Source organism: Phodopus roborovskii, unplaced genomic scaffold (genome assembly GCF_943737965.1).
Source record: "Phodopus roborovskii unplaced genomic scaffold, PHOROB, whole genome shotgun sequence".
Taxonomy (NCBI): domain Eukaryota; kingdom Metazoa; phylum Chordata; class Mammalia; order Rodentia; family Cricetidae; genus Phodopus; species Phodopus roborovskii.
Genome location: NW_026126192.1, coordinates 62,098 through 89,623, shown reverse-complemented (window position 1 = coordinate 89,623; position 27,526 = coordinate 62,098). Strand labels below are relative to the sequence as shown.

The 27,526-nt window shown below is 42.2% G+C and overlaps 2 protein-coding genes across 3 annotated transcripts in view; both read left to right on the top strand.

Moving 5' to 3' along the window:
* Nucleotides 1-22,048, top strand: part of Btk (Bruton tyrosine kinase) — a 44,682-nt gene extending 22,634 nt beyond the window's left edge. For both annotated transcript variants that reach the window (XM_051179598.1, XM_051179599.1), the window contains exons 6-19: nt 4,320-4,448; nt 4,932-4,999; nt 7,011-7,198; nt 7,590-7,652; nt 8,525-8,579; nt 8,811-8,890; nt 9,065-9,192; nt 10,711-10,785; nt 11,500-11,671; nt 12,358-12,574; nt 14,477-14,541; nt 17,317-17,435; nt 18,248-18,405; nt 21,481-22,048. In XM_051179598.1, the coding sequence (XP_051035555.1) occupies nt 4,320-4,448; nt 4,932-4,999; nt 7,011-7,198; nt 7,590-7,652; nt 8,525-8,579; nt 8,811-8,890; nt 9,065-9,192; nt 10,711-10,785; nt 11,500-11,671; nt 12,358-12,574; nt 14,477-14,541; nt 17,317-17,435; nt 18,248-18,405; nt 21,481-21,552 (1,589 nt within the window). In that variant the 3' untranslated portion in view covers nt 21,553-22,048. The remainder of the gene's footprint in view (nt 1-4,319; nt 4,449-4,931; nt 5,000-7,010; nt 7,199-7,589; nt 7,653-8,524; nt 8,580-8,810; nt 8,891-9,064; nt 9,193-10,710; nt 10,786-11,499; nt 11,672-12,357; nt 12,575-14,476; nt 14,542-17,316; nt 17,436-18,247; nt 18,406-21,480) is intronic.
* Nucleotides 22,049-22,692: 644 nt separating this feature from the next.
* Nucleotides 22,693-26,844, top strand: Timm8a (translocase of inner mitochondrial membrane 8A). Its single transcript, XM_051179597.1, has 2 exons — nt 22,693-22,861; nt 25,827-26,844. Exons 1-2 carry the CDS (start codon nt 22,730-22,732, stop codon nt 25,986-25,988), a joined length of 294 nt encoding a protein of 97 aa, XP_051035554.1. The 5' UTR covers nt 22,693-22,729; the 3' UTR covers nt 25,989-26,844.
* Nucleotides 26,845-27,526: the final 682 nt, after the last annotated feature.

Below are 27,526 nucleotides of genomic sequence, written 5' to 3'. Positions count from 1 at the left end.
TCTAGGTTGCTGGAAATACAAGTTCTAGATATCCAACAACAGGAGGGTCGCTGTCTTCAAATTTTTTTTTTGTTGTTGTACTGTTTTGCTTTGTCTTGCTCATTTTGAGACAGGGTTTCACTAAGTCAGCCAGGCTAGCTTAAAATTCATTGTGTATCTAAGGCTGGCCTCAAACTCATGGCATCTCCAACTTTAGACTTCCAAGTGCTGAGCTAGCAAGGCATATTGCAGCAGGCCACAGACTAGGCAACCATTCTGCCATCGAGCTACCAGTCCCAAGAGACTTCTTTTTTATTATTTTATTTTATGTATGTTAGTATTTTTCCTGAATGTATGTATTGGCACCTTGTACATGCTTGGTGCCATCAGAAGTCAGAAGACAGCACCAGATTTCCTGGACCTGGAGTTACATATGGTTGTGGCCGATGGTGTGGGGGCTGGGAATCAAAATCAAGTCCTCTGCAAGAGCAACAAGTGTTCTTAACAGCTGAACCAATTGTCCAGCCCTCAGTCCCAGAGAGACTTCTTAAGAAACAGACACTATTTAGGAACGTAAATAGTTCCTTTCTGTTGTTATTTTGGAGCTAAAGTCTCACCACACAGCTTAGCCTGGCCTGGATCTTGTTTTGTAACTCAGGTTGCCCTTGAACTACTACTGATCCACCTACCCGAGTCTCCCAAGTAATGGGATTACAGATGTGGACCTACAATTTATTTTTCTTTTTTCAGATGATGTAGCTTTGGAAGACTTGGGACTTCCTGTGCAGACAGTGCTAGCCGGGAACTCCCTATGTAGATGGTGCTAGCCTGGAACTCAGAGATCCACCTACCTCAGCCTTCTGAGTGCTGGGAGTAAAGGCGTGACCCACTACACCCAGTGAAGGGATTCTTTAATGAGTACACTGAAATTGGAGAAAGCAGGAAGCTATATTTCCCACCTAGTAGCAGATAAGCATAGGCTAGTTTGTCAGAGTGGCTAGATGTTAAGTAGTAACAGTGTCTGTTGGTTCCCCCCCAGAAGGTACAGAGGAACTGGAGGTCTTGAAACCCCTTGGTGAAGGGAGTAGCACACAGGGGAGGAGAGAGCGGTTGTGGTCAGAGCAATTAGCCCAGGCGGGGTGGAGTTTCAGTGGCATTATTTAGATTTACCAGCGCCTGCTAATAATTAAAGGTAGATAAACTTTTGGTCACTTGTATTACATTACTGTTTTTAAAGTTTCTATAGGTGATGCAACGGTCACCACCCTGTGCTTGGTAATGGTGAAGAGGAACACTAAGAAGGTGGCAGGGGAAAGTGGTTGAGAGTCATGATGAGGAACTGGGAATGTGGCTCAGTGGTACAGCGCTTGCCTAGCATGCTCAGTCCGTAGTACCATATGCACCCACCCCAAAAGTGTCTGTGAAAAGCACCAAAAAGCCACCTTTTTGTTGTTGTTTTATTTATTTGCTTTTTGAGAGAGGGTTTCACGTAGCCCAGACTGGCCTCAAACGTGCTATGCAGTTAAGGATGGATGGCCTTGAAATTCTGCCTCTATTTCCTGAGTCTGGGGATTACCAGTGTATGCCACTATACCTGTTTTTGTTTTGTTTTTCAAGATAGGGTTTCTCTATGAAATTGTCTGGCTGTCCTGCAACTCACTCTGTAGACCAGGCTGACCTTGAACTCACAGAGATCCGCCTGCCTCTGCCTCCTGAGTTCTAGGATTAAATATGAGCACTAGCACCACTCGGCTTGCTATACCTGTTTTGTGAAGCGCCAGGGATTGAGCCCAGGGTCTTGTGCATGCTAAGCTAGTACTCTGTCAAGTAAGCTACATCTTCAGCTTCAGGGTTTTGTGTTGTATATAGCCCAGACAAACCTTGAACTTTTTTTGAAAAACATTTTTAATAATTTTTAAAGATTTATTTATTTATCATGTATTCAGTGTTCTGCCTGCACGTATGCCTACAAGCCAAAGGAGGGCACCATATCTCATGACGGATGGTTGTGAGTAACCATATGATGGCTGGGAGTTAAACTCAGGACCTCTGGAAGAGCAGCCAGGGCTCTTAATCACTGAGCCATCTCTCCAGTTCCTTAACCCTTGATCCTCCTGCCTCATGTTTCCAAGTGCTGGGATTACAGTCATACACTTTTTAAAAAAAATGTTACTTTTAGTTTGTTTGCCTATAAAACACACATGGCCCTTGAAACTTCTAGGCCTCTTCCCGCAGCGTTAAGAGAGTAAGGTATGACTGTGAGCTCTTAAGAACTTTAGTTATTTTCTACACTGGAATATTTTGGTTTTCTTCTTATTTTCTAAAAGATTCTTCTTTGCAGTAATGTGCAAGGCTTTGGAGCAGCCTGGATCTTTGTCACAGTGCTCCCTGTTGTGGGTTGTTTCCCCTGTCTTTACTGCTCTCGGTGCTCTGACGCCACGAACCCCAGATGCCTTTTCAGGTGTTGATTTACTTTGTTTGCTTGTGAGTGACTGTGGGTGTGCATGTGCCATGGCCAAGTGTGAGTTCAGAAGAGAACTTTTGGGAAATTGTGTCTCACCTTACATCATAGTTTTGAGGCATCATGTCTCCTTTCTGCCATTGTGTTACATTTTCAAGCTCCCAGGGAACTCTCCTGTCTCCACCTCCCACCTTGATTTTCTTCTCGTTAACATCCATCTCAGGAGAAATGCTGGAGTTACACATTTGTGGACCACAGTTAAGTTTTTTAAAAAAGATTTATTTATTTATGTAGTATGTATTTATTTATTATGCATGACAGAATAGGGCACCAAATCTCGTTACAGATGGTTGTGAGCCACCATATGGTTGCTGGGAATTGAACTCTGGACCTCAGAGAGAGCAATTAGTGCTCTTAACCTCTGAGCCATCTCTTCAGCCCCCACAGTTAACTTTTAGGTATGGTCTTGGAATCCAGTTCAGGTTGCCAGGCTTCAGTCTATCAGTCATGGCCTGAATACTTTTTTAAAACTAAACTTTCATACAATATATTTTTAATCATGTTTCCCCCCTCCTCCAACTCCTCCTAGAATCTAGAATAATCCTGCCCACCTCCCTATCCACCTAACATTACATTGCTCTCTAAAAGTAAATGGAAATTGCCAGGTGGTGGTGGTGCACACCTTTAATCCCAGCACTCAGGAGGTAGAAGCAGGTGGATCTCTTTTCAAAGCCAGCTTAGTTTGCAGAGTGAGTTCCAGGATAGCCAGGGCTGCACAGAAAAAACCGTCTTGAAAGAAAAAAGAAAAAAGAAAAAAAAAAAAAAAAAGAAAATCAAAACAACAATAACAAAAAAAACCAATAAGACAAAAAATGCTTTTGAAGTTGACTTCATTGTAAGGTTCTTGAGATGCCACTGAATTATGAACAGTAATTATACCTATCTGCAAACCACTCTTTGTCAATTACTTTGCTTCCTAGAAGACTTTTTGAGCCTGCCTACAAGCCCTGTGAGGGAAATGAAACTTACACGTATTTTGACATTGAGATGATTATGTATATATGTATGCATGTATATTTATACCAATGTCAGTGGCCAAGGAAGATTGGGATCATGGTGTCTTTTTTGGTTTGTATGTGTGTTTGGTTTTTCCTAAAGCTAGACTCACAATATCTGACAAGCTCAGCTCTGCTGACTATTCTATATGCCTAATGTTGCAAGCTCTCCCTAATGTAGGTGTCACTAATACGGCTCAGGGTCCAGGCAGAGTAGCTTACCCACGGAACTTCAAGATATGAAGCAGTAGTCATTAATTTTGAGTCTAAGGCTACTCTCGGCTATATAGTGAATTACAGGTCAGCCTGGGCTACAAAGTGAGACTTTGTATCAACAAACATATAATAATAATAAAAAAAGATGACTCAGGAAGTGGGAACCAGGAAATTAGTATACTAAAATATGGAATGAGTTAGAACTGGGTACATTTATTTCCCTCTTCTGAAAAACAAACACTGTAACTAACAATTGTGTTGCAGGATAACTATAATGGCTACTGGAAAAACATAGATACTATCTTTGTCATTGGGTTCTGGAGACATCAACTAGTCTTATCATGTTGATTGAAGAATACTCATTATGACAAACTACCAAAGATAACTGTGCAGGAAATAATTCCAGTAAGTGCAGACAGGCAGGCCAGGCTACTCCTGTGAACCAACCAGGCTGCTTGCTGTCTGGGTCCTTCAGGATGGCTAAGTAGAGAGAGAGAGAGAGAGAGTAGTAGTTTGATGCTTGACACTCACCTTTGGCAAAGAGGAAAGCAGGCAGAGGGTATGTTCTCTGACATTTTCTATGTGATTTTTCTTCTCTCTTGCAACAGTAATCCGGTACAATAGTGACCTGGTACAGAAATACCACCCTTGCTTCTGGATTGATGGACAGTATCTCTGCTGCTCTCAAACAGCCAAAAATGCTATGGGCTGCCAAATTTTGGAGAACAGGAATGGAAGTAAGATACATGATCAGTACAACCCCTCGTGTGTATGTGTGTGTGTGTGTGTGTGTGAGAGAGAGAGAGAGAGAGAGAGAGAGAAAGAGAGAGTGTGTGTATGTGAGTGTGTGTGAGTGATTGTGTGTGTGAGTGAGTGTGTGCATGTGTCTGTGTGTGTTGCTGGAGATGGAATCCCAGGCTTCATACAGCTGTGCCTCATCCTGATTTCTCCTTCCTTTGACATTAGTTTTTTTTAGTCTCAAAGGTCTGTCAAATTCAAGGACTCAGCATAAATTTGCATGTTTTCACTGCTGGGGGAGAGATTAGTTAATGGTGGCTGACATCCGCCTGGTATCGTGCTAAGATGAATGACTAGGCACCCAGAATCTCTTTTGACTTGCCAAATGAAGTATATACAACAGCAAGACTGAGGATAAAACCTGTCTCTGGGCCCTCCCGTATAAATGCATCTTATAGTATCACTGGCTTCTTGTTTTACAGGCTTAAAACCTGGGAGTTCTCATCGAAAAACAAAAAAGCCTCTTCCCCCTACCCCAGAAGAAGATCAGGTATAAAGGGAAAGTACATGCAGCTGTGGGCTAAATAAAAACTTGCTGTCACCGGGCATGGTGGTCCATACCTTTAATCTCAACACTTGGGTGGCAGAAGCATGTAAATTTCTGAGTTGAGGCCAGCCTGCTCTACAGAGTGAGTTCCATAGACAGTTCCAGAACAGCCAGAGCTACACAGAGAAATTGTCTCAAAAAACAAAAACAAACTAAAAAACAAAACAAAACAACAACAACAACAAAAAAACATTGTCAGTCGCTGACTACACATCAGCATCTCAGGGTTGCCTGGAACTTAGAAGTACTCATTGATCTCTACACTGAGCAAAATGGTTTGCCCTTCTACTTAGACTTCCTCTTCAATGAGAAGAAGGCTATTAGGTACCTCTTGGCAGCTATTTAATTTATTTAATCTCAATTTTTTGATACATGTGGTAGTTTAAAAGAAAATGGTCCCCATAGGCTCATAGGAAGTAGCACTGTTAGGTAGTGTGGCCTCCCTATAGATGTGGCTTTGTTGGAGGAACTCTGTCACTGCGGGTGGGGGTGGGGTGGGCTTTGAGGTCAAAGAAGGCCAAACAAGGCCTAGTGGCTCAGTCCTTTCCTACTGCCTTTGGATCTGGATGTAGAACTCTCAGCTCCTTCTTCAGCACCATGTCTGCCTGCATGCCACCATGCTTCCCACCATGACGATAATGGACTAAACCTCTGAAACTGTAAGCCAGCCCCAATGAAATGTTTACCTTTATAAGAGTTGCTATGGTCATGGTGTCCCTTCATAGCAATAGAAACCCTAACTAAGACAAGACATGGTTTTTCTGTGTAGCTGTGAGTGTCCTGGAACTCATCCTGTAGACAGCCTGTCCTCAAACTCACTAAGATCTGCCTGCCTCTACATCCAGAGTAGTGGGATTAAAGGCATTCGGCACCATGTACAGTTTATTTATGTATTTTTAGTTAAAAGTGTTTTCAAACATACAAGAAGGTTAAAAGAATTTAGCACTGAGCACATTAAATTCTATCACTACCATTCCTCATTTATTTCTTGCTTTCTCCTTTGCATTTTGAGATAGTGTCTCATTATACAATCCAAGATGGCCTCAACTCTCTCCTTTCCTTTCCTTTCCTTGAGCATGTTTTAGTGGGAGGGCATGGTCTTAGGTAGCCAAGATGTAGTTTAGGATGGTCTTGAACTGCTAATCTTCCTTTATACCCCTCTCAAGTGATGGCATGTGTATTATCATGTTTGGCTGACCTCAAACTCTTAATCCATCTGCCTCTGTCTCCAAAGCGCTGGGATTATGTCCATACTTCATCATCCCTGGTTAACATTTTACTCCAAAATTTGATTTTTGGGGGGCTGTTGAGATGGCTGGTGAGGTAAAGGTGATTGCCACCAAGTCTCACAACGTGAGTTTGATCCTTGGGATATACATGGTTAAAGAAAAGTTGTATTCTGACTTCCACATGTACATTGTTGTACACTTGCATAAATACACACACACACACACACACAGAGAGAGAGAGAGAGAGAGAGAGAGAGAGAGAGAGAGAGAGAGAGAGAGAGGATTTAAAAACTTGATTTGCGGCTCCATTTTTACTTTAAGCTTTAGTATGATCGTTTTGCAAAGAAGGAATCTGAGGTTCCAAATCAGTTACTAGATCCATGAACTACTTAAGTACCAAACAGGATTCCTGGTCGAATTTAGAGAATGCTAATGTTTTGGTTCTACTAACAGAAAATTTGATGTAGTTGGTCTGTTGGAAACTTTCTGTCGATAAGAATAATGAAACACTCCTTAGGTGATCTTCATGTGTACCCAAGTTGGGAGCACCTGAATGGGACTTAAATGATGGTGGAATGAAACTTGACCAAAGTATTTATTATGCCTGTTGTGGGTTAGAATATTTTCTTTCTCCTGTAAACCAAAGAGTTAGAAGGAAGGAGGAGAGGAGCATGTCTGATGACTAGCCAAACTTCTGTCCTATACTTTTCCTCCTAACTACACAGATCTTGAAAAAACCACTCCCCCCTGAGCCAACAGCAGCACCAGTTTCCACAAGTGAGCTGAAAAAGGTTGTGGCTCTTTATGATTATATGCCAATGAATGCAAATGACTTACAATTGCGAAAAGGCGAGGAGTACTTTATCCTGGAGGAAAGCAATCTACCATGGTGGCGAGCACGAGATAAAAATGGGTGAGTGTGTGCAGCCCCTCCTGAACCTCTGCCGGCCCACTCCACTTGCACACAAAATGCCACAACACCATTCTCCTGTTCAGTGTCTGGACCAGAGCTTATTCTTCTCACAACACCATAAATGCACTCTCCCTTCCAGTATTTGTCCGTGTACAGCTCTATGTGCAGCATGTCCCCTCTAAGAATGTCTGTGCTGATGCACACAATGCAATATCAGAGTTCAGAAGTTCCACCCTTCGCTGGCTTCACTGTGCATCAGATACACAGTCTTCATTGAGGGGTATATTTATATCTCTCACTGCTATTTGGTTTGCGCTCAGGGAAGTGGGTACAGGAATCTGTCTACCCAAGGATGAAGAAACACTGCATGACCATATTGTCTCCTCCACAGGCAGGAGGGTTACATTCCTAGCAACTATGTCACTGAAGCAGAAGACTCCATAGAGATGTATGAGTGAGTATGATTATACTTATGTTTTCTGGGCACAAACTTGCAGGACAAATTTCAGGACAGCATATACTTTTTATAAAATGATTTTGTTTATTTTTATTTTATGTGCATTGGTGTTTTGCCTGCATGTGAGTCTGTGTGAGTGTGCTGGATCCCCTGGAATGAGTGTTACAGTTGTAAGCTGCTATGTGGTCCTCTGGAAGACAAGTCAGTGCTCTTAACAGCTGAGTCATCTCTAGTAACCCACCCCCCCAAAATATATTTTTACATACTTTTTTAAATATACTCTTTTGTTTTGTTTCTCACGACAGGTTTTTTTTTTCTGTGTAGCCCTGACTGTCCTAGAACTTAATCTGTAGACAAGGCTGGCCTCAGAATCACATAGATCCCCTTGCCGCTGTTTCCCGGGTGCTGGGATTAAAATATTTTATATATACTTTTAATAACTTTGTTTATTTTAAGACTGACATCAAAATTAGTACCAACTCAGTCAAATGATGCTATATGCCAAGTTAGTGTTTATATTTTGTTAGGATGCACCCCCCAATCACATATGCGTGGTGGAGAGTTTTTCAGACTCCCAAATGCAGAAGACTCTCACTCAAACTGAAACTCTCACAGAAAACATTTGCAAGCATACAAACACCAAAATTGAACCCATGTCCCTGTTTGCACTCTACACTCTGTATCCTTGAGTACTCAGTGTCAACTTGAGCTTTGGAAGGGCTAGAGTGTGCTGTGTGGATTATTGCTAGATGCTTGAAAGTGTTGGAATGAAATGATGGAATCATAGTACCTGTGAGCCCTGAGGATGCTCTAACTTCAAAGACACTTGGACATGGCCTAGAGGCCAATCAAGCACTCTCTCTTCACAGGTGGTATTCCAAGCACATGACTCGGAGTCAAGCTGAGCAATTGCTAAAGCAAGAGGTGAGTACAGGCCACAGGCAAAGGGCATTCTCTGTACAGTGAATACAAGCCTACTGGGATCCCAGTTCGGCCATTTGATTCATTAAAAACAAGGAGGTTGAATCTCCAACATAGATCTTGAGGGGAAAATCAGGGCCGTTCTATTTTTCCCTTCCCCGTGTTTGGGGCAGGAAGGATGTAGGCATAAACACCATTTTCTCTTAATGGTTAACTTCTTTTTTATTGTTTTAGGGAAAAGAAGGAGGTTTCATTGTCAGAGACTCCAGCAAAGCTGGAAAATATACTGTGTCTGTATTTGCTAAATCTACAGGGTAAGTGTTTCTGTTCCAAAGTCATGGGGGCAAAGGACAAGGGTGGCATCCCAACACTTCCTGATGTTTTGCCTCTCTTACTCCTCAGTCTTAAACTCAACACTCATCTCCCTTTACTCTCTGGGGCCTTCCCTATCTGGTCCTCAAGTTACTGACTAAATATCATTCATTCAGGGACCCTCAAGGGGTGATACGCCATTATGTTGTATGCTCCACACCACAGAGCCAGTATTATCTGGCTGAGAAACACCTTTTCAGTACCATCCCAGAACTCATTAACTACCATCAACATAACTCTGCAGGTGAGTACCCTAGGCAGCTGAGAAGGCCTCCAAACCCCCAGAAAAGCAACTCAAGACAAAAGGGTGGGAGGAAGTGTAGTCACACAGGGCAGTATGAATTAGTGATGAAAGTTAATCCCTGTGATGCTGGATGGGGTTCTAGTCAAGATGTAATCACACCTTGCATCCAACAGGTATTAACTTTTTTTTTTTTTTAAATATAGTGCCAGGAAATTGAACCCAACATCCTAGGCAGGTATTCTTTCACTGAGCAATTTTCCCAGGCCTGTTTGTTTTCACACTTTTTTCTTTTGGTTTTCGAGACAGGATTTCTCTATGTAGCCCTGACTCTCCTGGAATTTGCTTTTCAGACCAGGCTGACCTTGAATTTAGAGATCTGCCTCTCTCTGCCTCCCAGTGCTGGGGTTAAAGGCTTGTGCTACTCTACATACAACTTTATTTATTTATTTATTTAAAACAGCCTCTCACTATGTTATTCAGGCTGGCCTGGACCTTAATCTGTAGCTCAAGCATGATTCTCCTGCTTCTGCTTCCTTAGTTGGGATTACAGGCCTGCACACCAGGACTGGCAAGACTATTTCTCTTCCTTCTTCTTCTTAACATACATTTATGATTTAAAATTTATGTATGTGTGTGTGTGTGTGTGTGTGTGTCTGTGTCTGTGTAAATGAGAGCAGGTGCCTGTCGAGGCCAGAGGCATTGGATTTCCTGGAACTATAGTTATGTGAATGCTGGAAACTGAATTTAGTTCCTCTACAAGAGTACTATGCACTCTTAACTACTGAGCCACTTCTCCAGCCCAGGACTAAGTTCTTATTTGGTGCTAAGGACACATAATGATGAGACTAGTGAGTAATGAACCAGAATGTACTTGCCAGCAATTATTCATGTTCCTACCATGTACTCTTGCAATTCATTCTGCTCTAGAAGTTAGTAAAATTCTGAGTCGAGATCGTTGGCCTGAGAGAACATACAGGTTAGACAACAGCAGAACACACTTTCTAAGTACACACAGACTAACACGATGAAAGCAGGGAGGATTGGTGAAGCATGAACACTTGGGAATGCTTTATTGAGAGAGTAGGATGTAAGTGAGCTAATCCCAGGCTGTGATGTGGGGATTTATTCAATCATTCAGTAAGAAGAGTCTTTCTGTCCTTTTTCTTTCTTTCACATTGTTTCTAGTTTTATTTTCTTTTGAGATAGGGTCTTGCTATCTTGTCAAGTAGCCCAGGATGGCCTCCAACTCACAGCAATCTTTCCACCTCAGTTTCCAAACTGATGGGATTACAGGTGTGAACTACCATATGAAACAATAAGGAATATATTTCAATTATTTTTTTCCTTTTTTGCCCTCAAAAACATTTGTGAGGGAAGAAACCTTCAGAAAACAATGAATTAGTGGAGATCTGGGATTCAAAATTACTTTGAAAGATTCATACTAGAATTGTGAGAATTTAAATTGATGTACAAGGAATTCCCATCTCCTATGCTGACATTGTAACTTCTCTGTTTCAGGACTCATATCCAGGCTGAAATATCCTGTGTCTAAACAAAACAAAAATGCACCTTCCACTGCAGGCCTGGGCTATGGTAACAGCTTCTTTCTATAGAGTTGGGTGGACTGGCAGTTACAAGAATTACCTCAGTAGACCTTGTCCTTTGGAATGTTCTTAAGAGATACTTTTCTGTGCCAGCTGTCTCTAGGAAAGGCCAGACAGAACCAAGATATTTAATAATTTCTCCCTCTAGTGGTTCCTTCTGGGACTGCAAAAACAGATACAGAAGAGACTTTCTTGTTGATGCATTTGTGCATGTGCACACAAACTTGTATTAGCACACACACAGGTCAGAAAATAACATTGAATTGTTTCTCTCCTTCCAACATGTGTGTTCAGGGGCTCAAACTCGTGTCTTCAAGTTTGGTGCCAAGCACAAGTACCTTTACCTACAGAGATATCTCACCAGCTCTATTTTATCATGTTTAAAAAAATCAACATCATTCATGAGTTTATTAACTGTCATTATTAACCTAATCACAACTGGATTTTGGAAAGTGGCTTGTTTTATCTTCTTCTCTTTTGGCCAATTTGTACCTAAAACCCCCTGATTCCTCCAACCAGTAAATCCCCTCCCCTGAGATTTATCTGAGTAAAGAAAGGTAGATTAGTATTCCTGAGGATTGATCCTTTACTATTTTTCCTATTTATTTCCTAGTATGGAATCTTACATATTATAGGCATTATGTATGTATGCATGTATATATGTATGCCTCCTCAAAGAGTCACAATAAGACTTTGTTGGTAGGATCATGGGAAATCGATCCAAAAGACCTGACCTTCTTGAAGGAGCTTGGAACTGGACAATTCGGTGTAGTAAAATATGGGAAATGGAGGGGCCAGTATGATGTGGCCATCAAGATGATCAGAGAAGGCTCCATGTCTGAGGATGAATTCATTGAAGAAGCCAAAGTCATGATGTGAGTTCCATCTAAATTTAATTCTCAGACCAGTTGTAGAAGTCTAGAACCATAAGGACAGCACGCTGTGGTCTAAGATCACTTACAGTGAGAGGAACTTTTGATCAGGGCCCTGAAGTTAACCTTTGGTAGGTTACCTTAAAAAACTGCTAAGGTGTGGAGCAGTGGTGGTGCATGCCTTTGATCCCTTTGATCTCTGTGAGTTTGAAGCTAGCCTGGTCTAGAGAGCAAGTTCCAGGACAGGCTCCAAGGCCACACAGCGAAACACTGTCTCTAAATAAATAAATAAATAAATAAATAAATAAATAAATAGCTGAATTGCTAAGGTAATTATTTCTTTGACTTAGATACTGGTTGAGAATAGTGTTGGGCATGTATATTGCCCCTTTCAATAGCATTTGGGGCTAGATTACAATATTAGACTTTCAAAAGAAAGGTTGATTCTAGTTTTACTTACTGATTTTAAAGCTTGGGCTTGTTTCTGGTCCATTTGGTACACTCCAAATCTCTGTTCTTCCTCACATCTGAAGCACCTTTGGGTTTTGTGATGGGAAGAAAGAAATATCCTTGTTATTGTGGTACCTTACTGGATGTTCAATGCTAGGCCATTCCCTTTCCTCCTATGCCCCTTTATGACTGGTCTGCAGGGGCAAGACTGGAGGACTAGCTCCTTGCCTCTCCTGTAGGAATCTTTCCCATGAGAAGCTGGTGCAATTGTATGGAGTCTGCACCAAACAGCGCCCCATCTTCATTATCACTGAGTACATGGCTAATGGGTGTCTTTTGAACTACCTGAGGGAGATGCGCCACCGCTTTCAGACTCAGCAGCTGCTGGAGATGTGCAAAGATGTCTGTGAAGCAATGGAGTACTTGGAGTCAAAGCAGTTCCTTCACCGAGACCTGGTGGGACCTCGGAAGGGCTGGGGTGGGGATCAAGGGGGTGGAATGGGCATTGGAAGATATAGCATACACTGTTGAGGAGGGTCACAAGCGCCAGCCAGCATTAGATTTTCTCTAGAAAACGTTATTATTAAGCATGCATCTGCACCAGTGTTGAGCCCATAAGTTGTCTCCAGCCTCAATTCCAACCTGCCATTTACCCCAAGTCTCCATCACCTGTGAGGAAACACAACCCATTCTAGACCTTGAGGAGAAGAGCAATCCCGTGTTTCCCAGTAGGGCTACTAGTGGGACTCTTCCTGGTACAAGGTTACATGAGAATTACAAACAGGACCCACGGACAAATTTTGTTCCACTTTTTTGTTCTTTTCATTTTAATTTATTTGTGAGACAGGGTTACATGTAGCCCAGGCTGAATTTGGACTTCTGGTCTTTCTCTTTCTATTCCCAAATGCTAGGATTATAGGTGTGCATCACCACATCTGGTTTGTGCTTGCTAGTCAAGCATTCTACCAACAGACCATCTTTCCAGCTGTCTCATGAGTTGTTTTGTTTTTTAAAGATTTGTGTATTTATTATGTATACAATGTTCTATCTGCATTATGCTTGCAGGCCAGAAGAGGTCACTCTACCTGCATTATGCTTGCAGGCCAGAAGAGGTCACTAGATCTCATTACAGAAGGCTATGACCCACCATGTAGTTGCTGGGAATTGAACTCAAGACCTGTGGGAGAGCTGCCCATGTGCTCTTAACCTCTGAGCCATCTCTCCAGTCATCTTTCATGATTTTAAAAACTGTTTTATTATAGTTGACATACTATAATACTTAGAGAGGAGCATTCTACATTTAAAAATCAACTGTACTTTCCAGTTTCTCTTGAAAACCTAGACCATCTGGGAAGACAGGAAACATACTCTCACTGTCCATGCTAATTGTCACCTGGTGCTGGGCTGCAGATTCCACCCACTTAACTCTTTGTTTGCCTGCTTAGCCCCTAGAGGCATCAGTTTGTACCTCTGTCTCTTTCGGCCAGATGAAGACTCGAATTGCCCTAGTCCCGCTACCAGAAGGGCAGAAAACAAAACAAATTTGCCCAGTGTTTCTTCTGAATTTTCTTAGCCATTCAGGGACGTGGAGCTGTCCACAAGAATGAAATTGTTCTGCATGATTTAGGGAGTACATAGGAGGCTGCTTTCCATGTGATGGAAATGCAACAAAATTTCTCAGCATCAGTCAAGCATGCTGCCCCATGCTCATAATCTCAGCACCTTTGAGATGGAAACAGGAAGATTCCTGTGAGTTTGAGGCCAGCCTGAGCTACATAGTGAGTTCTAGGTCAGCCTGAAGTATAGGATAAGACCCTTTCTCTCTAAAAAAAAAAAAAAAAAAAAAAAAACCAAACAAGCAAGCAAACAAAAAAGACAAAATTCAGGGCAAGGGAGGTAGGTTTTCTGGTAAAGTGCCTCCAGAGTAAGAAAAAAAGACCCAAGTTCAGGTCCATAGTGCCCATATAAAAGTCAGGTGTGGCAGCACACATCTGCAATCCCAGCACTAGGGCTGTAGGCAGAGATAGAGCTCATTGGCCAGCCTAGCCCAATCAGTGAGTTTTAGGTTCAGTGACTCTATCTCAAGAAATAGAGATTGATCAAAGAAGACACCTGATATCAAGCTCTGACCGACACATGCACATGCATACACATTTAGACACAACTACACACACACACACACACACACACACACACACACCCCTACCTCAGTAGCATCAAATAACTCCTGTTACGTGGCAGGTGCCCTTAGCAGAAGGCCCTGAGCCTTCCCACTTTCATTTTGCTGGTAGGCAGAAACTTCATGTCTTTTACCTGGTAGCCAAGGATGCAGTCTCACTGATATGTATTGTATTGTAGGCAGCTCGAAACTGTTTGGTAAACGATCAAGGAGTTGTGAAAGTATCTGACTTTGGCCTGTCTAGGTGAGTGTGCCTTTTTCATCTTCCTATTTAGTATTTATTTTGGAAAAATGGTTATTCTATGTAGTCCATGGTGGCCTCAAACTCGTGAGTGTTCTATCGTGCCTCAGCTTCTCCACTGCTGGGATTACAGGCATTGCTAGCACATCTGACTTTATCGACAACTTTAGATATGAAAATAGCACAGAACAAACAGGATTATGTTACACTTTTTGTGTTGTTTTTCTGTTCTACATTTTTTGTTTTTTGAGACAGGATCTCCCTATGTAGGGTCTGGCTATCCTGGAGCTCACTATGTAGACCAGGAGGGATTAAAGGCATCATCATGCCTGGACTTCCTGTTCTCATTTGTGTGTGTGTGTGTTTCCTTTTTTTCCTGTTCTCATTCTAATGTCTTCTAACATCTGTACAGTCTGAAATATTTAGTTCATTTCATCCTTCCTCCTTCCTTCCTTTCTTCCCTTTCTTTTTTGTTATATTTCTTTTCTTTCTTTCTTTTTTTTTTTTTTTTTTTTTTTGGTTTTTTGAGACAGGGTTTCTCTGTATTGTTTTGGAGCCTGTCTTGGAACTAGATCTCTAGACCAGGCTGGCCTTGAACTCACAGAGATCTGCCTGCCTGTGTTTCCTGCATGATGGGATTAAAGTTTGGTTATGTTTCTTATGGTTTTAGTTTTTTTTTTTTGAGACAAAATGTCTCACTCCAGTACAGACTAGTCTGAAACTCAGTGTGTAGCCCAGGCTGCTCTGGAACTCAGCTATCCTCTTGACTCATGAGGTATTTGGGCAGGGAAGTGAACCCTTGAGGAGATGAGAGTGAAAACCCCATGCAGATTGATCAGACTTCAGGGAGTCTAATGCCAGACGGTTCATTGTCAGCATATATAAAACTCACTACACTTTGGGAAAAGGTTTCCAGGTAATAATCAGTGTAATCAATCCAATTCCAGGCACACAATGAAGCTTAAGCTGTGACTAGATAGAAACTTTTAGACAGTACATGCAACCATGAGGGTGGGTTCTGTAGCTAAAAGGCCTAGAATCTAATGAGATCAGCATGACATAAAGTACATGTGAAAACTCCCGTAAGGATGGGTAACGGTCTAGGGAAGGAAGAGCCTGGGATAACCTTTCTGGCGACTTTGGATAAGGTCTGCCTCTATAGCAAAATGTGGGTGAGGTCTCCCTCCACAGATAGCAAAAAAGTCAACAGATTAACAAAACCCACTCCCAGTTTTCCAGGCAGAAAAGCAAGTATTTTATCTTGGAGAAGAGTCTCTTGTGTGTTTTCCCTAGTGATCTGTGGGTTCAAGATCAACAGATTCAACCTCTGGAATCCTGGGATTCCAAGCATGTGCCAACACACCAAGATCATCCTTTCCATCATTGTCGTAACCCTCTTCTCCTTTCATCTTTTTCCTCTGCACTCTTTCTCCCCCTCTTCATCCTTCTCCTATTTCCCCAATATCTTATCTTGATATTAAACCTACTGACTGTCTTCCATTCCTCCTTTTTTGATCTAACCCTTATTGGCTACTGCAGAATGAAAGAAAAGGAAAAAAGAAATGCAGAGAAAGAAAATGGTAGAGAAGAGGAAAGAAGTCCTTATTAGTTTTATTCACCTGTTCTTTTTTTTATAAAGATTTATTTATTATATATACAGTATTTTGCCTGCACAACAGAAGAGGGCACCAGATCGCATTATAGGTGGTTGTGAGCCACCACATGTGGTTATTGGGAATTGAATTCAGGACCTCTGGAAGAGCAGTCAGTACTCTTAACCTCTGAGCCACCTCTCCAGCCTCTCATCTGTTTATTCTTATTGTAAGCATATTGTGTATCAGGAAAGCTAAATCAGAAACCAATCTGAAAGCTGAGCCTGATGGTGCAGTCCTGTAATCGCAGCTACTCTGGAAGCTCAAGTAGCAGTCATGATGGAAATTTCAAGGGACTGGAGAGATGGTTCATTGGTTAAGATCACTGGATGCTCTTCCAGAGGACCCGGGTTCAAGCCCAGTTTCCACCTGTGGCTCACAATTAGCTGGGTGGTAGTGGCACACATCTTTAGTTCCAGAACTTGGAGGCAGAGGCAGGCAGATCTCCATGATTTCAAGGCCAACCTTTTCTACAGAATGATTTCCAGGATAGCCAGAGTACACAGAGTACACGGAGAAACTTAATTTAGTGACACCCTGTCTCGTTAAAAAAAAAAGTGCAAGCCGGTTGTTGGTGGCATTCCTTTAATCCCAGCACTCAGGAGGCAGAGGCAGGCGGATCTCTGTGAGTTCAAGACCAACCAGGTCTACAAGAGTGAGTTCCAGGACAGGCTCCAAAGCCACAGAGAAACCGTCTCAAAAAACAAACAAACAAACAAACAAAAAACCCAGTAACAACAACAACAACAACAAAAACCAAACCAAAAGAACAACAAAAAACCTACTAAATGAACAAACTAACAAAAAACAAAAACAAAACAACAACAAAAACCCCAAAGTACAAAAAGGACCAGAAGTGAATATCACTAGTAGGTAGTAGCCTGGCATATGCAATGCTGTGGATTCAACCACATAGAAGGCAAATAAATACTTTTTTTAAAGAAGAAAATTGTAACGAAGGTTTTGTTAAAAGTTACATTTGTAGAATGCACTGGCTGACCTGCAGAAAATTTTGGGAAAACATATGAATGTGTGTTTGTGCAGCCCCCACGGGTGTGCTGAGAAGACTCAGGCACATATCAAGCTGTCTAAATCTTAATGGAAACCAGTCTTGAATTCTTTGCAGGTATGTCCTGGATGATGAATACACCAGCTCAGTAGGCTCCAAATTCCCAGTCCGGTGGTCTCCACCAGAAGTGCTCATGTATAGCAAGTTCAGCAGTAAATCTGACATTTGGGCTTTTGGTAAGTAGATACAAACATACAGGTTAGGTTGTGGAGATGGCTCAGTGGGTAAACAAACAAAACTGCTTCTCATGCAAGCCTTACAACTTAAGTTCAGATCACCAGAGCCCAGACAAAAGCTGGAAGCAGTAGTGAATACAGGCATCTGGAATCCCACTATGTCTCTACCAGCAGATAGGAGTCAGAGACCAGAAAAACAGCAAGGGACACCCTGTCTCTAACAAATGGAAGGTGTGGATCAACACTCAAGGTTGTTATCTGACCTCCACTGTATGCTGTGGTGTACATGAGCAAGCACACACACACACACATGCTGGTGATGGGAAAGAATATAGATTATACAGTTCAAAGAAGAACATATCGGGACAGTTGACATTTGCATTCCTTTTATCATTCATCTGATCCTTGGGTGCTTTTTATGTGTCAGGATGTCAGGAACCACAGGGGCTTCTGAGGACAACCATAGCAAATTGGACATAATCTGTGTTTTCTTAGAACTTACAATATAGCCTGGGAAACAAACCATTCATTATTGAATGGCTTCTGAATACTGATTATGTACTAGGCATTCTGCCAGACACTGAAGCTACCAAGACAAACAAGACACGGCCTCTCTTCTAGACAAGCTAATGTTCAAGTATAGTGTGACTCTGACTTCTAACACCGGTGTAGCCAGGACCATGGCAGATGTTTGATCAAAATGCAAAATTCACAGAGGGTGAAACTAATTTTAATCTTTAAGGTTCATCCAGAAGGATTAGGCCCCAAGTACTCCTAAAAGACTGAATACACTTTTCTTTTGTATCTTCTAGGGGTTTTAATGTGGGAAATTTACTCCCTTGGGAAGATGCCATATGAGAGATTTACTAACAGTGAGACGGCAGAACACATTGCTCAGGGCTTACGTCTCTACAGGCCTCATCTGGCATCAGAGAGGGTATATACCATCATGTACAGCTGCTGGCATGAGGTAAGCGTTGTAGTGTTCTCTTTTAAATTATTCCCTTGAATTTCCTTAATTTCTCATTTGCTAGCCAGTCTCCTCTCTCCATGGTCACTTGTCAGCTGGGCACAGACTTATAGCTGCATGTACTTTCTCACTCTGGCCTGCATCCCAATCCTCTGATGGCTTTTCCATGGCCACCCTCATCCTGGATAGAGTATCATTAGCAGACCAGACACAAATTCGTATATCAGCTCTAAATGTGGGGAGTTTGTGGGACCGTACTATCTATCAAAAGCACTCAGGTAAGACAATGGGCATTACAATCTGAAATCATCTGGGACTCACCTAGGAGTTTTGATCCTGCTTGTAGTGGCATCTTGCTTTGCCAGTGAAATTGCAGTGGTGGCCATATCCTAGGGGCATGGCTTCAGGTACAAACATGATCCATTATAAGGGAGGGAAGGGGCTGGATCATCTGACTGAGTAAACACAGGGAGGCTGGCAGGCCTTGCTTTGGGTCATGGATGCCATGACCAGCCAGCCAAGTGAGCTGATTGTGAGAATCAACCCACATGGGTACCAATTGAAGGTGAGGCTTAAGTGTGGCCACAATACCCAAGATAAATGATAAACAGGTATTCATTAGGAAAGCACTTACGCAGATAATAGTGAATATCTACCACAGTCTTCCTGCTCCAGAGGATGCATTCTCTGCCCCTCCAGGCTCTTACACTTTAGTAGCTGCCAAACTTTTCTGGTTGAGGTTCTAAATGAGACTTAAGAACTCTGTTGCTTAGAAGGGACCTAAAGTACTTTTTGTTTATCTGATTTGGTTTTTGGGTTTTGATTCTAAAATATTTTAAATTTTTTTACATATATGGGTGTTTTGCTTGTATGTATGTCTATGCACCATGTTTATGCCTGATACCAGAAGAGGGTATCAGGTCCCCTGGACCTGGAGGTATGGACAGTTATGGACAGTGAGCCACCATATATTTGCTGGGGCTGGGGAATGTGCCTCAATTGGTAGAATGTTTACCTACCATGAATAAAGCCTTGGTTTGGTCCCTAGCACTTCATAAACCAGGTATGTGGTGCAAGCATTTGTTTCAGACAGGGTCTCCAATTGACAGGCTGGCCTTAAACTCATTATATAGCCAAGGTTGACGTTCAGCTTCTGGTTCTTCTGCTTCTACCACCCATGTGCTAAGATTACAAGCATGAGCTACTATGCCTTACTCCTAAGAATTTTATTATTACTATTATTATTTTGAGATACAGTCTCTTTACATATTCCTGACTGTCCTGGAGCTCACTATGTAGACCAGACCAGCCTCTGAACTCACAGAGTCACCTATCTCTTCTTTCCAAGTGTCAGGATTAAAGGCATGTGCCACCATGTCTAGTCTCCCAAGGCATTTACAAAAAATATAAATTACAGGGTTTCTTTTCTAGAGATTCTGGAACTATGGAACTCAGAAAACCTTTCATGTTTCTTAGAACTTCTGATACTTGCCTAGTTTGAAAACCACTGATCTGAATACTAAGAAATTCATGACCCTTTGTTTCTGTAAGATTGAGGCCACTCTGTTATGAATCCTTCCTGAATTATCAAACACATCAGGACAACTAGGCCTATGTGGTCCCAACATTCAGGAATCTGAAGCAGGAGGGTTTTGCCATGAGTGTCAGGCTGGCTAGCTTGGGCTACATGGCAGCCTGAGATATAGAGTTCCATCTTATCACAAACAACAAAAACCCAAACAATTTTCTTTTCAAAAAAGACCAAATCTCAACCACATGTGGTGGCACCTGCCTTTAATCTCAGCATTTGGGAGACAGAGGCAAGTGGATCTCTGTGAGTTCAAGGCTAGCCTGGTATACTTTCCATGGATTGGCAATCTGACCATGGATTGCCAAAACAGTTGTAATCTTAAAGACAGCCTAACAAAAGTCCCTGCTTGCTTAGGGTCCAATCCAGCCCTTAGCAAAGTTCACTTTTTTCCATTTAGCTTTGTGATGACAGAAAATGCATTTGGAAGCTAGCTAAACATTATCCCAGAAATTCTGTGAAGTATGCTTGTGAACCAGGGAAGGATACTTGATAGCCATCTTCATTCCAAGCTCTGAAGTAAGGAGATAGCGTGTATAAATTTGCAATGAACGTGTCAGTTTTAATCAGCCCGTAAGATTTATTTGCAAATTGTTCTTATCACACAAATAACTTGAATTATGCCTGGCTCCGTGGTTCACATCTTTAATCCCAGCACTCAGAAGGGAGAGGCAGGTGGATCTCTTATGAGTTTGAGACCTGTCTGATCTACAGATCCAGTTTCAGGACAGCCAGGGCTATGTAGAGAAACCCTGTTTCAAAACCAAACATAAAAAAAAAGAGTAATCTGGGGCTGGAGAGATGGCTCAGGGGTTAACAGCACTGGCTGTTCTTCCAGAGGTCCTGAATTCAGTTCCCAGCAACCACATGGTTCATAATCATCTGTAAAGAGATGTGGTGCCCTCTTTTGGCCTGTAAGTATGTATGCAGGCAGAACACTGTACACACAATAAATAAATACAATTTTTTTTTTAAAGAGTAATCCTAGAATTGTTTTTTATAACAGCTAGATGGAAGTGGAAATAGGAAGTCCTTGACTGATTTCTGGAAAGAGATTCGAGGGATAAGGCAAAAGTTATTAGCATTATAGACTGGAGAAATACCTTTTGGTTAAGAACTCTGACTGCTCTTTCTGAGGACCAGGGTTCAATTCTCAGCACACACATAGCAGCTCACAACTGTCTATAATTGAAGTTCCAAGGGATCCAACACCTTCACACAGACATACATGCAGGCAAAACACCAATGCACATAAAATAAAAAAATAAATTGTAAAAAAAAAAAAACTACTTGAGTTGCTAAAGATGAAAAGCACACAAGGACTTTACAGAGACCTGCTTTTTCATTTCTCTTCTTTTCGTGTTATCAAGAAGATATGTGGCTAGGTATTTAGTATATACATAATAAGCCTAATAGTTTGTGACTGACTACTGGATTCCTTGTGGATTCTGGATTCTCCACTGTAACATTTTTTTCTCTGGTTTTAGAAAGCAGATGAACGTCCTAGTTTCAAAATTCTCTTGAGTAACATTCTAGATGTCATGGATGAAGAATCCTGAACTGGCCGAAATGCTTCGTGGATCTACGCCTCTCTCCTACAAGCCCTAATTCCACTTTTTTCTGAGGTCACCAAGGCTAATGGGCTCTGTAGCCTTCCCTGCTCCTACTGAATACATAAAGGCCCCTGTACATCTAGGAATGCCTTTCTTCTTTCAGTTCCCAGCACACGGCTTCTGAGCAAAGTCCAAAGAATTTCTGTGCCTGGTATTGTCCATAACTTCAAGACTCCGAACAGACTGAATTTGGGATGGGAACATTTGGGGGGAGGGAAAGGTGTAAATAGCTCCACTAGTTGTCTAACAGCTTGTTGGGTAAGTGTTAAGAGTTTGGAGGGCAGGACAGACTGGAATGGTGCCATTAAAATGGGAGGGGTTGTTTTGATAAAATAAAATTACTGGAAAGATGAAGGTATCTCCTCTTTTAATTCATCACGCAGCCACCCTCAAGTTTCCTATTTGAGAACTGCAGAAAATCATGTGTTATTAATTTGGCGTATTCCTAATCTAGAATTCGACAGAATAAACATTTCACTTGTTCAAACCTGCCTCTTAATTATAGATGAATCTATAAGACTTTCACGGTGCTTGGTACACAGACATATGATATGATTTGAATGAATCTTAAAGTTAGGGACAAACTCAGTCAGAGCCTCATTTCCCTCCATCAAGAAGAAACCCTATCAAAGGACTGGACCCAGGGGACCACCCAGAGTAGCCACTTAATTCGCGGAAGAGTTCCGGCTGAGGGTAAAAACCGAGGCTGAGAAAGCGCGGGCCAATTTGGAAGTGGGTAGGGCGGAGTTGTAAGGCCGGGCCTTCACTTGACCACGTGGTGTGAAGCTGCTTCCTTTTTTCCTTTATTCTTTTCTCTTTGGATCAGCGCTCCCATGGCGCCGCGGGGCTTCAGGCCTTGGCTGGGCGCTACCTCTGGGGCGCAGCTGGGAGAGGGTATGGCCCATAGAGACAGCAGAGCGCGATCGCTTGGGAAGCTGGGGGAGCCGGCGCGATGCCTGCTCCGCGCCGACGCAGTGAGCTCACAGGGCGGTCCCGAGGTGGGACGGGGCGGGGCGGGGCGCCGCGTGGGGGGGGGAGGTTGTGGTTCCGGTTCCGTCACCCAGACACGTGAAGGTCGGCGAGTTGGTTCTGAGCTCGTTTCGGCCCGCGTGGTCGCGCCGGGATGGATTCCTCCTCGTCCTCTTCCGGCGCGGGTTTGGGCGCTGTAGACCCGCAGTTGCAGCATTTCATCGAGGTGGAGACTCAGAAGCAGCGCTTCCAGCAGCTGGTGCACCAGATGACGGAACTTTGCTGGGTGAGGATCCCCGGGCTTGGATCTGGACCCTGTGCCTACTCTCCCTGTGTCCTTGCCCCCACAGGACTTGTTAGGATATCGGGAACTCCATAGTGGGTGGTCTTGACTGCACTCTGGGTTCTCAGATTCCTTAGGCCGAGTCGGAAGGGACCAGGGTGACTACTTCTCTGAGAGAACATAGGTGCAGAGTGTTGGGAGTCACGGGCTTACACGGCTGTCCCACCCAGCACTCGGGAGGCACCTGAGGTTTGAGGCTGTAGTGCTGGCCACTAAGACCGATCACAAGCCCCAGTCCTGGAATTTTAGGGAGCCCAAATCCCAGAGAGTCCGTAATTGTTATTTCTGGACTCCTGGGGATTTACCTAGATTACCCAGTTATAACCCCTCCTGATGAAAAGACAAGCGGTTCTAGCCCATTAAATATAAAAGTGGCATAATCTCTTCCAACATACATATTTATTTGTCTCACGGTGAGTTGTGTAATACCAAGACATTAAAGTCTGAGGTTGAGAAATTGAGTCGGCTCGGTGAGGGGACTTTGGCAGAGGGGCAGAAGGCATTTGTTTGTAGCTGAGATCAAAGTGTTCTGGTTGCCAAGGACAAGCACACTGCCCTCCTGTGACATAAAAACTTAAGGAATTTAGAGGCCATGGATATTATTCGGTGGAATTAGAGAGTCTGAGTCTTGTGTATAATGTAGAGAATCATGAACGAAATGTATTCTAAAAGCTTCTAACTATAACACATACATCATCGGTTTACTTGGTCCTTTTTCTGTAAACTTATGTATTGCTGGATTGTACTCTTTAGAAATGCTGGATTCTGGTTTGTCTTCAATCAGAAGGCTTCGATTCTTTGACTTTTTTAAAAATTGAGACAAGTTTTCATGTATTCCAAGCTAGCCACATACTGAATTGATAGCTGAGAAAAGCCAAAGATGACCTTGAAAATGGTCTTCATGCCTCCAGCTTTTTTGTGTTTTGATTTTTAAAAATTGTTTCTTTTGAGATTTGCTATTCACTCCCGACCTGACTGGCCTGGAATTTATAGAGATCTTCTTGCCTCTGCCTCCTGATTGGTGCTATTAAAGGTGTTTACCACCAAGATATGGGCAATTCTCTCTCTCTCCCTTTCTTCTTTCCTTCCTTCCTTCCTTGCTTTCTCCCTCCCTCCTTCCCTCCCTCCCTCCCTCCCTCCCTCCCTGTGTGTGTGTGTGTGCGCGCGCGTGTGTGCGTGTGTGCGTGCGCGTGTGTGCGTGTGTGCGTGTGTGCGCGCGCGCTTGAGACAGGGTTTCTTTGTGTAACAGCCTTGGCTATCCTGGAATTTGCTTTGTAGACCAGGCTGTGCAGTTCATACAGATCTACCTGCCTCAACCAGAGTGCTGGGATTAAAGGGTTGCACCACCATGCCCATTTTTCTTTTTTAAAAAAGTCTCTGATTCATTATGCTTGGGTGGGAAGTAGTGGGGTTAATGACTACTTTAAGAATAATGAGCTAGCTGGGCAGTGGTGGCACATGTCTTTAATCCAACCACTCGGATCCCTGTGAGTTCGAGGCCAGCCTAGTCTATATTAATAATAATAATAATGAACTAGAAGAGGGAACCTTATTTTTCCTAAGTGAGCCACTGAAGTTTCTTATGCTCCAATAGAAGAACCTTATATGCTCATGCAAGCAACCCAAAACTCAGTGGATCATAAAGGGAGTTCAGGAAGAGTTGTTGGGAAGGAGGAGTTGGGAAGTAGAGGATAATGGTGAATATGATTAAATTATATACCTGTATTTTGCATATATGAAATTGTCAGTGTTTTTAAAACTCTAGTTTTTCACTACTCCTGAGGGATTCAAGAACTGTTGATAGGTGTTGGGTAGGATGGTACAGTCCCAGAACTTAGGAAACAAAGACAAAATGATCACAAGTTCTGTCCAGCTTGGCCTACATAGAGTTCCAGCCAGCCAGGTTTACATAGTGAGACCCGATCTCAAAAGACAAACCACTTTGCCTTAAGTAAACAAGGTTAAAGAATGTCAGTTCAGGGTGGTGGTGGCACACGGCTTTAAATCCAGCACTTGGGAGGCTGAGACGGGGGAGCTCTGTGAGTTCAAGGTCAGCCTGAGCTACAAAGCTACACAGAGAAACCCTGTCTCAAAAAAATCTTAAAAAAAAAAAAAAGAATGTTCATTCATAGACGTTCTTTGTTGATTGATTTTAGGGTACCTAACTAGTTTTTTGTAGATTTGTTTTACCAGTCAGGGTTTTTCTGTGTAGCCCTCAAACTCAGAATCCCTCTGCCTCTGTCTTCCAGGGACTGAGGTAAGGTGTGCACCACCATCACCACTGCCTGAAAAGTATTACTTCACTTGTATTTTTGCCTCTTTTCCCACTCTGTTATACACAAGGATTGATAATTGTGTTTCTCATTGGCTTTTTGAAAAATGTAATGTGAAAATTTTTATATAAATTTTTTTAAGTCATCTTAAAAAGCCTTTGGTTTCTTCATGGTATATGTGTTCTTCTAATGGGTATTTCTTTTTTCTCCTTGCTTTCACATATGATTAATTTTGTATATTTGTTTCATTTTTTCTTTTTTTTGAAACAAGGTTGTTTTACATGTCAATCCCACTTTCTTCACCCTCCCATCCTCTCCTATCACTCCCACCAAACTCCAGCCCATCCCTATTCTGCTCCCCAGGCAGGGTAAGGCCTTCCATGGATCAAAGTCTGTCTTAATGGGTATTTCTTACCTCCTTTACAATCTCTTTCCTCATAGTCTTCTTTCTAGTTATACCACACATGCATAGATATACACATACCATACAATTTTAAATCTAGGTGTGACAGGTAAGAGAAAACACAGGGTCCGAATGTACTAGCAAATCAGATGATTTAGGTGAAATTATTTCTATAAGCAAAAGGATTTTGTTTGCAAGTTCCCTTTGTGATTCTCTGTCTTATTCATAACAGGAGAAGTGCATGGATAAGCCTGGGCCAAAGTTGGACAGTCGGGCTGAGGCCTGTTTTGTGAACTGTGTTGAGCGCTTCATTGATACAAGCCAATTCATCTTAAATCGACTGGAACAGACCCAGAAGTCCAAACCAGTCTTCTCAGAAAGCCTTTCTGACTGATCTCAGCATTACCTCTTTGGAAAAGTAGTTCAAGCAATGAAGAGCTGTGGATGGGATGGTTGAAGAAATGGCTGTGGGGGGGATTGGCTCCCAGTTTTCTTTATCACCTTGGGACATCTTGTCACCTGAGAATGAACAAAGACCAATTTTTATGTATGGGAGTTGAGAGTCATGTGTATTTGGTTGTGTTTTTAAAGCTAATTATGTGAAAATAATTGACAGACAAATGATATTATGAGATGCACATATTACTGTATACGGGACTATGCTTTCTCAAGGTCCCTTAACTGCTTTCTATAATTTTGATAGTGGAAGTGCTTTCTATAATTTGATAATGGGACCACATAGGGTAAAACTCTTTGTATGGATTCATTTCTGGTTTTCTAGGGTGGTCTTTGTGTCAGAAAAAGTAGCAGTGGGGAAATAACCTGGCACTGTTTAACCCTGAGCTTTCTTATCTTTCAAGTTTGACTATCCGAGCTGAAAAACGTTCTACGGGTGTTCATACAATCCAGCCTTTTTGGTTGCCTTCCCTATACTGGGATTTACTAAATCTCAATTAAAAACATGGTCTCAAGATAGAATGGGCAGCCTGAGAATCCAGAGGGCTTTAGTTAGTTATAAAGGAATCTAACTCATGAGCATATTTCTTAGTACCAGACTGCCACGGGAAGAAGTTAACTTACTTTGTATATCAGGCTACAAAACAATTCACAGATGTGCCTAAAGAAGTCTAACAGTTTAGGCCAGTTAAGAACTAACAACAGTTTCAGGTAGAGGTGCATGCCTGATGTTAGTCATAAATTCCATTAACTGCATTCTTTTGGTCACTGCAATAAAAGCTCTGCAAGATCAACTTGTGATGGAGAGGCTTTCTATTTTGGGTTTTTATCTGTAACTCAGATTTCATGTGGGCGCATTCCAAGACACAAATGTGGTTAGTCTCTTCTAGAGGTCCCTGATAGAAGAGCTTATATTGTAGTCCCTCTTGTTTTGAAATACTCAATAGACTGGAGTGTAGACCTAGAGGGAAGTTGCCCATGTTTCCTCATAGGCACTATAGGGAATATTTTTTTTTTTTTTACCAATTGTGATGAAAATATAAGTCAACAAACTAAAATGCCATTTTGAAGTCATACTCAGGGTTTGGTAAGAGGGATTCAACAGCACCAGCCCTAAGGCTGAAGAGTTCTAGAATATAAGTGTAGTAAGTTCCATTAAGAAGCAGCATGGGACTGGAGAGATTGGCTCAGTGGTTTAGTGAGCGCTTGTTGCTCTTGCAGAGGACTGTGTTCAATTCTTATCCATATGACGGACTTACAACCATCCTAATGCTAGTTCCAGAGGCTCCAAGGCCATTTTCTGACTTCAATGTGCACTAGGTACACATGGTACATATACATACCTGCAAGCAGGTTTTCATATACATAAAAAAATTAAGTCTATAAGGGTGTTAGGAAATGTTTGTGGAGCTTTGCTATTTTTTAACAAATAGTTGAGACCTGAAAGAAGAACCAAGTGACCAAATGAGTGTCAAA